Genomic DNA, 10,000 nt, shown 5'->3' on the forward strand with positions numbered 1-10,000 from the left:
TATACTATATAATACACTAACTAATACATTCCTCTGCTGTTATACCATATAATACATTCCTCTGCTGTTATACTATATAATACATTCCTCTGTATGTTGTTATACTATATAATATACTATATAATACACTATATAATACATTCCTCTGCTGTTATACTATATAATACATTCCTCTGTATGTTGTTATACTATATAATACATTCCTCTGTATGTTGTTATACTATATAATACATTCCTCTGTATGTTGTTATACTATATAATACATTCCTCTGTATGTTGTTATACTATATAATACATTCCTCTGTATGTTGTTATACTATATAATACATTCCTCTGTATGTTGTTATACTATATAATACATTCCTCTGTATGTTGTTAAACTATATAATACATTCCTCTGTATGTTGTTATACTATATAATACATTCCTGTGTATGTTGTTATACTATATAATACATTCCTCTGTATGTTGTTATACTATATAATACATTCCTCTGTATGTTGTTAAACTATATAATACATTCCTCTGTATGTTGTTATACTATATAATACATTCCTCTGTATGTTGTTATACCATATAATAATACATTCCTCTGTATGTTGTTATACTATATAATACATTCCTCTGTATGTTGTTATACTATATAATACATTCCTCTGTATGTTGTTATACTATATAATATACTATATAATACACTATATAATACATTCCTCTGCTGTTATACTATATAATACATTCCTCTGTATGTTGTTATACTATATAATACATTCCTCTGTATGTTGTTATACTATATAATACATTCCTCTGTATGTTGTTAAACTATATAATACATTCCTCTGTATGTTGTTAAACTATATAATACATTCCTCTGTATGTTGTTATACTATATAATACATTCCTCTGTATGTTGTTAAACTATATAATACATTCCTCTGTATGTTGTTATACTATATAATACATTCCTCTGTATGTTGTTATACCATATAATACATTCCTCTGTATGTTGTTATACTATATAATACATTCCTCTGTATGTTGTTATACTATATAATACATTCCTCTGTATGTTGTTATACTATATAATATACTATATAATACACTATATAATACATTCCTCTGCTGTTATACTATATAATACATTCCTCTGTATGTTGTTATACTATATAATACATTCCTCTGTATGTTGTTATACTATATAATACATTCCTCTGTATGTTGTTATACTATATAATACATTCCTCTGTATGTTGTTATACTATATAATACATTCCTCTGTATGTTGTTAAACTATATAATACATTCCTCTGTATGTTGTTATACTATATAATACATTCCTCTGTATGTTGTTATACTATATAATACATTCCTCTGTATGTTGTTATACTATATAATACATTCCTCTGTATGTTGTTATACTATATAATACATTCCTCTGTATGTTGTTATACTATATAATACATTCCTCTGTATGTTGTTATACTATATAATACATTCCTCTGTATGTTGTTATACTATATAATACATTCCTCTGTATGTTGTTATACTATATAATACATTCCTCTGTATGTTGTTATACTATATAATACATTCCTCTGTATGTTGTTATACTATATAATACATTCCTCTGTATGTTGTTATACTATATAATACATTCCTCTGTATGTTGTTATACTATATAATACATTCCTCTGTATGTTGTTATACTATATAATACATTCCTCTGTATGTTGTTAAACTATATAATACATTCCTCTGTATGTTGTTATACTATATAATACATTCCTCTGTATGTTGTTATACCATATAATACATTCCTCTGTATGTTGTTATACTATATAATACATTCCTCTGTATGTTGTTATACTATATAATACATTCCTCTGTATGTTGTTATACTATATAATATACTATATAATACACTATATAATACATTCCTCTGCTGTTATACTATATAATACATTCCTCTGTATGTTGTTATACTATATAATACATTCCTCTGTATGTTGTTATACTATATAATACATTCCTCTGTATGTTGTTAAACTATATAATACATTCCTCTGTATGTTGTTAAACTATATAATACATTCCTCTGTATGTTGTTATACTATATAATCATTCCTCTGTATGTTGTTAAACTATATAATACATTCCTCTGTATGTTGTTATACTATATAATACATTCCTCTGTATGTTGTTATCATATAATACATTCCTCTGTATGTTGTTATACTATATAATACATTCCTCTGTATGTTGTTATACTATATAATACATTCCTCTGTATGTTGTTATACTATATAATATACTATATAATACACTATATAATACATTCCTCTGCTGTTATACTATATAATACATTCCTCTGTATGTTGTTTCCTGTATGTTGTTATACTATATAATACATTCCTCTGTATGTTGTTATACTTATAATACATTCCTCTCTGTATGTTGTTATACTATATAATACATTCCTCTGTATGTTGTTATACTATATAATACATTCCTCTGTATGTTGTTATACTATATAATACATTCCTCTGTATGTTGTTATACTATATAATACATTCCTCTGTATGTTGTTATAATATAATACATTCCTCTGTATGTTGTTATACTATATAATACATTCCTCTGTATGTTGTTATACTATATAATACATTCCTCTGTATGTTGTTATACTATATAATACATTCCTCTGTATGTTGTTATACTATATAATACATTCCTCTGTATGTTGTTATACTATATAATACATTCCTCTGTATGTTGTTATACTATATAATACATTCCTCTGTATGTTGTTATACTATATAATACATTCCTCTGTATGTTGTTATACTATATAATACATTCCTCTGTATGTTGTTATACTATATAATACATTCCTCTGTATGTTGTTATACTATATAATACATTCCTCTGTATGTTGTTATACTATATAATTTAATAATAATACCTCTGTATGTTGTTATACATATAATACATTCCTCTGTATGTTGTTATACTATATAATACATTCCTCTGTATGTTGTTATACTATATAATACATTCCTCTGTATGTTGTTATACTATATAATACATTCCTCTGCTGTATGTTGTTATACTATATAATACATTCCTCATTGTATGTTGTTATACTATATAATACATTCCTCTGTATGTTGTTATACTATATAATATACTATATAATACACTATATAATACATTCCTCTGCTGTTATACTATATAATACATTCCTCTGTATGTTGTTATACTATATAATACTATATAATACACTATATAATACATTCCTAATAATATACTATATAATACATTCCTCTGCTGTTATACTATATAATACATTCCTCTGTATGTTGTTATACTATATAATACATTCTCTCTGTGTTGTTATACTATATAATACATTCCTCTGTATGTTGTTATACTATATAATATACTATATATTCCTATGTACATTTGTTATACTATATAATACATTCCTCTGTATGTTGTTAACTATATAATACATTCCTCTGTATGTTGTTATACTATATAATACATTCCTCTGTATGTTGTTATACTATATAATACATTCCTCTGTATGTTGTTATACTATATAATACATTCCTCTGTATGTTGTTATACTATATAATACATTCCTCTGTATGTTGTTATACTATATAATACTCACATTCCTCTGTATGTTGTTATACTATATAATACATTCCTCTGTATGTTGTTATACTATATAATACATTCCTCTGTATGTTGTTATACTATATATACACTGTATGTTGTTATACTATATAATACATTCCTCTGTATGTTGTTAAACTATATAATACATTCCTCTGTATGTTGTTATACTATATAATACATTCCTCTGTATGTTGTTATACTATATAATACATTCCTCTGTATGTTGTTATACTATATAATACATTCCTCTGTATGTTGTTATACTATATAATACATTCCTCTGTATGTTTATATATACTATATGTTGTTATACTATATAATACATTCCTCCTCAATTCCTCTGTATGTTGTTATACTATATAATACATTCCTCTGTATGTTGTTATACTATATAATACATTCCTCTGTATGTTGTTATACTATATAATACATTCCTCTGTATGTTGTTATACTATATAATACATTCCTCTGTATGTTGTTATACTATATAATACATTCCTCTGTATGTTGTTATACTGTATGTTGTTACTATATACATTCCTCTGTATGTTGTTATACTATATAATACATTCCTCTGTATGTTGTTATACTATATAATACATTCCTCTGTATGTTGTTATACTATATAATACATTCCTCTGTATGTTGTTATACTATATAATACATTCCTCTGTATGTTGTTATACTATATAATACATTCCTCTGTATGTTGTTATACTATATTAATGTTATACCTATAATACATGTATGTTATACTATATAATACATTCCTCTGTATGTTGTTATACTATATAATATACTATATAATATACTATATAATACATTCCTCTGTATGTTGTTATACTATATAATACACTATATAATACGTTCCTCTGTATGTTGTTATACTATATAATACATTGCTCTATATGTTGTTATACTATATAATATACTATATAATACATTCCTCTGTATGTTGTTATACTATATAATACATTCCTCTGTATGTTGTTATACTATATAATACGTTCCTCTGTATGTTGTTATACTATATAATACATTCCTCTGTATGTTGTTATACTATATAATACATTCCTCTGTATGTTGTTATACTATATAATATGTTGTTACTATATAATACATTCTGTATGTTGTTATCTAATACATTCCTCTGTATGTTGTTATACTATATAATACATTCCTCTGTATGTTGTTATACTATATAATACATTCCTCTGTATGTTGTTATACTATATAATACATACTATGTTGTATATAATACATTCCTCTGTATGTTGTTATAATATAATACATTCCTCTGTATGTTGTTATACTATATAATACATTCCTCTGTATGTTGTTATACTATATAATACATTCCTCTACATTCCTCTGTATGTTGTTATACTATATAATATATTCCTCTGTATGTTGTTATAATACACTATATAATACATTCCTCTGTATGTTGTTATACTATATAATACATTCCTCTGTATGTTGTTATACTATATAATACATTCCTCTGTATGTTGTTATACTATATAATACATTCCTCTGTATGTTGTTATACTATATAATACATTCCTCTGTATGTTGTTATACTATATAATACATTCCTCTGTATGTTGTTATACTATATAATGGTATTAGTCCATGTATCCACCTTGATGTCCTTCTCTTGCTCCACGTGGCAGGACCGGATCATACAGATACGAGTCTGCCTCTCCAGCTGGCACCGCTCGTTGTCGTTGGTGACGCGGTACGACACGCCCATGCCGCAGGTGGCCGAGCACTCGCCCCATTTGGTGGTCTGGACGATGCAGTTCTCCCTGGGGCTCTCCGCCGGGACCGGCACGTGGGCTGACTCCTTTCTGTAGACTGACAGAGGGGAAGAAGAGACCAAAGGGTGAATTTCAGATCCTGAGAGGAGAGGAAGGGAGAGGGAAAGGTGAACAATGGTGAAAAAGAGGGGAGGAGAGGGAGAGGTGGTTAGTTTGAACGAGAGAGAGAGAGAGAGAGAGAGAGAGAGAGAGAGAGAGAGGGAGAGAGAGAGACAGAGAGAGAGGTGGTTAGTTTGAACGAGAGAGAGAGAGAGAGAGAGAGAGAGAGGAGAGAGACAGAGAGAGAGGTGGTTAGTTTGAACGAGAGAGAGAGAGAGGAGAGAGAGAGAGAGAGAGAGAGGGAGAGAGAGGGAGAGGTGGTTAGTTTGAACGAGAGAGAGAGAGAGAGAGAGAGAGAGGGAGAGGGAGAGGTGGTTAGTTTGAACGAGAGAGAGAGGGAGAGAGGGAGAGAGAGAGAGAGAGAGAGAGAGAGAGAGACAGAGAGTAAGAGCCAGAGCCAGAGCCAGAGCCAGAGACAGAGAAAGAGAGAGAGAAAGGAAGGAAGAGTTCCAGTTTGTAGGAGGTTAGACTCACCAGCCATGGCTGACTGATAGGGGTTGTTTTTAGGACTCTGGTTCTAGAGGTTAGACTCACCAGCCATGGCTGACTGATAGGGGTTGTCCTGAGGGCTCTGGTCACACACCCACTCCTCACAGCACTTCCCAGGGATCTGGATGCGGCGTGGGTAGGGGCAGTCTGGGGAGGGCAGCCACACGTCGCTGGCACAGGTTGGCACGCAGCCGATCTCTCCGTTCATACAAACACATTGGTGCTTGCAGCTGGGCTGAAAGGTCTCTCCACTGCGGTAGATGACCCCTCCCAGGTCACACGTCTGGCCTTCCTGGGCTGAAACACAGAGGTGGAGACGCCATTTTAGATTCACATTATATTGTTCAAACTCATGTAAATACCTATTGGAAATTGCTTAGCCCAGAGATTGCCCACTTTGGATAATGAGAAACAAAGCCGTGGAAAAGTCTACACAAAATATGTAGCAATCTCTGCAATAGGATCGCCAAGAAGTGATCATGGTCTGCATAGAGATCTTAAAGACATCCCACCCTTTTCTTTAATAGTTGACAGGAGAATTCAACTTACACATACAGATGCCGTGCTCAGTGTCACTCAGCATTGCATAATCACAGTAAAGCTCTTTGTGGTGGTCACATGGCTCCAGGAGGGTACAGGGCTCGCCGGCTTGCCTGGCACACACCTTACAGCAACCACAGCCATCCAGAACCAGGCTGGTACCAAACGGGCATGGAGGGGGGTCCGAGGGACAGTCACAGGGATCGGAACAGTCCTGGGCCATTGTCTAAAGACAGAAGAAAACGACAGTCAGAAATGCTTTAGAAAATCTATTGGATAATGTTAAACAAAAGATAGAAGTCAGAAAAGCTCAAGAAAAATGTATAGGATAAGTGTGGATAAAATGTCTGATATCAGGATTTGTCTCCAGGGAAAATGTTTAGATCCAGTAATGCAATGAGGTCGGTCTCTACCAGTGGAGGAGGGCTCATAGTAATGGACGGAACGGAGCCAATGGAATGGCAGCAAACACCTGGAAACCATGGAAACCTTGTTGTTTGATGTATTTGATTCCATTCCACTGATTCCACTCCATCCGTCACAATGAGCCGTCCTCCCCAATTAAGGTGCCACCAACCTCCTGCGGTCTGTGTGTCAAAGAAGCAGAGAATGTTGTAAGGGGCTACTTCGAGGTTTTTTTGTTAACACCTCGCTTGTAATACATCGTACTGCCACTAGATGGAGACACTTGACTCGATGTAGGCAAATCAATTCGAGCAGACTTTTCTATGGAGAGAGTTTTCTATGGAGAGTGATGGACACTGCTATTACATACAGCATTACTTTTGAACAAATATAAAAAATAAATATATATAAAAGAGACTTGTAAGAATGTAAGAGTAAATCAAAATAGGTTCCTCAAATGCTGTCAAATCTTTACATGTTTTATTCTAAGAACGGATGTTTAAAACATTTGAGTGATAAAGAATTAGCAGAACCTGGATTAACTCAGTCATTAACAATTTTATTAGTGGAAAAAAAGCTATTTGGCACTTCATTTTAGACCCTATGTCCAACTAGGAGCCGATAACTACTATCTTTGTTCTGCATCTCAGTACTCACATGATGTTCCTTTTAGTAGCAATGAGTAAGACACCCCAGAACATAGCCCATTTGAATCCAATAACTTAGTCATTTATTAACAGTGACACCCAATTAAAACAACACTACTATTTCATCATGTACGATTGTTTATAGAGCTGCTGTAGGCTGCTTTAAGGAGCTGCTGTAGGCTACTATATAGAGCTGCTGTAGGCTCCTATACAGAGCTGCTGTAGGCTCCTATACAGAGCTGCTGTAGGCTCCTATACAGAGCTGCTGTAGGCTACTACACAGAGCTGCTGTAGGCTCCTATACAGAGCTGATGTAGGCTCCTATACAGAGCTGCTGTAGGCTACTATACAGAGCTGCTGTAGGCTACTATACAGAGGCTACTATACAGAGCTGCTGTAGGCTACTATACAGAGCTGCTGTACAGGCTGCTGTAGGCTACTATACAGAGCTGCTGTAGGCTCCTATACAGAGCTGCTGTAGGCTACTATACAGAGCTGCTGTAGGCTCCTATACAGAGCTGCTGTAGGCTCCTATACAGAGCTGCTGTAGGCTCCTATACAGAGCTGCTGTAGGCTACTATACAGAGCTGCTGTAGGCTACTATACAGAGCTGCTGTAGGCTCCTATACAGAGCTGCTGTAGGCTCCTATACAGAGCTGCTGTAGGCTACTATACAGAACTGCTGTAGGCTCCTATACAGAGCTGCTGTAGGCTCCTATACAGAGCTGCTGTAGGCTCCTATACAGAGCTGCTGTAGGCTACTATACAGAGCTGCTGTAGGCTCCTATACAGAGCTGCTGTAGGCTCCTATACAGAGCTGCTGTAGGCTACTATACAGAACTGCTGTAGGCTCCTATACAGAGCTGCTGTAGGGTCCTATACAGAGCTGCTGTAGGCTCCTATACAGAGCTGCTGTAGGCTGCTTTACAGAACTGCACTGAGACCACACCCCCATGGGATGTTTTAGCCGCTATAAGTACACAATGAGTTCCCATAAGTTGTACTTTAAATGTACTTTTTACCTAACTAAATAATACATATCAATGAAGACAACACAAAACATATAACAGCCGAGTGAATGAAGGAAATAATAAGCTATTACTGCATCAAATGCAAAGTTACACAAATGTATATAAATGAAAATCTAGCACTTTATTGATATAATATATGACATGTGAAAACATACCGAGCTGATGATGAGCAGAAGAAGAACCATTCTGGTGATAACTCCCTCAGACATTGTTGCCTCGTTTATTTCAACAGCGCGCTCTCACTCAGTCCAACACGTTGGTTTTCGTTCAGTGTGACAGACACGCAGACGGGAGTTTCCCTTTTCTCTCACTGTTCGTTGACTCTCTGCAGGGCTCCAGGGGCTAGCTAGACTGAGGCATGGACGAGAGAACCCCTACTTTAAATACTCCGCGAGGCGGGGTGTAGCCCAGTAAACAAGAGTTATGCCACGCGACCCAAAGGGGTCAAAATATTCACATTCCAGATGGCTTTATTTTTCCTAATTCCTGAGAGGAGAGCTGTTTTTAAAGACAGGCATCCCCCTCCATCAACCTACTGTTCAGCCAAGTGGGAGTTATTTTATGTACTAAAGCAGGAACTGACAAAAGGTGATTTTAATTTGACATGGACTAAAGGAGAACATTGTTCATGTTGGCCACCATTCAGACCAAAATAGCCTACACCAGGAACATGGTTACAGTGATTATGAAGTTGGAATTAAAATGCATGGGTATTGGGGAAACATTTATAGTATTAAGTAATAACCAGGGGAAATAACACGATAAAGATTGAAAGCCATGGGGGCTCAAAAGTAGTGTACTACTTTATGTAGGTAATAGGGTGCTATTTGGGAAGGACTCAAAGTATAAACGTTGTTCAACATGAGATGAACCTTCAATAACACACAGAGACCAGCCTAATAGTAACTGTCAACAGGTGACTACAGGTGACTGACTACAGGTGACTACAGGTGACTACGGGTGACTACAGGTGACTACAGGTGACTACGGGTGACTACAGGTGACTACGGGTGACTACAGGTGACTACGGGTGGGTGACTACAGGTGACTACAGGTGACTACGGGTGACTACGGGTGACTACGGGTGACTACGGGTGACAACAGGTGACTACAGGTGACTACGGGTGACTACAGGTGACTACGGGTGACTACAGGTGACTACAGGTGACTACAGGTGACTACGGGTGACTACAGGTGACTACGGGTGACTACAGGTGACTACGGGTGACTACAGGTGACTACGGGTGACTACAGGTGACTACGGGTGACTACGGGTGACTACAGG

The 10,000-nt window shown here is 34.9% G+C and overlaps 2 protein-coding genes across 2 annotated transcripts in view; one reads left to right on the plus strand and one right to left on the minus strand.

Annotated features, from left to right (window-relative positions):
- Positions 1-9,244, minus strand: part of LOC118375455 (CCN family member 2-like) — an 11,334-nt gene extending 2,090 nt beyond the window's left edge. The window contains exons 1-4 of the mRNA XM_052472826.1: positions 8,871-9,244; positions 6,642-6,858; positions 6,138-6,389; positions 5,327-5,541 (exon numbers count right to left, since the gene is read on the minus strand). Coding sequence (XP_052328786.1) covers positions 5,327-5,541; positions 6,138-6,389; positions 6,642-6,858; positions 8,871-8,924 — 738 coding nt within the window. The 5' untranslated portion in view covers positions 8,925-9,244. The remainder of the gene's footprint in view (positions 1-5,326; positions 5,542-6,137; positions 6,390-6,641; positions 6,859-8,870) is intronic.
- LOC127910097 (RNA-binding protein 25-like) overlaps positions 1-10,000 on the plus strand; it is a gene marked incomplete at both ends in the record, with an annotated part of 39,883 nt that overhangs the window by 28,470 nt on the left and 1,413 nt on the right. The window contains 2 exons of the mRNA XM_052473155.1: positions 5,358-5,518; positions 6,721-6,724. Of these exons, the coding sequence (XP_052329115.1) occupies positions 5,358-5,518; positions 6,721-6,724 (165 nt within the window). The remainder of the gene's footprint in view (positions 1-5,357; positions 5,519-6,720; positions 6,725-10,000) is intronic.

This window comes from Oncorhynchus keta, chromosome 20, assembly GCF_023373465.1.
Source record: "Oncorhynchus keta strain PuntledgeMale-10-30-2019 chromosome 20, Oket_V2, whole genome shotgun sequence".
Taxonomy (NCBI): Eukaryota; Metazoa; Chordata; class Actinopteri; order Salmoniformes; family Salmonidae; genus Oncorhynchus; species Oncorhynchus keta.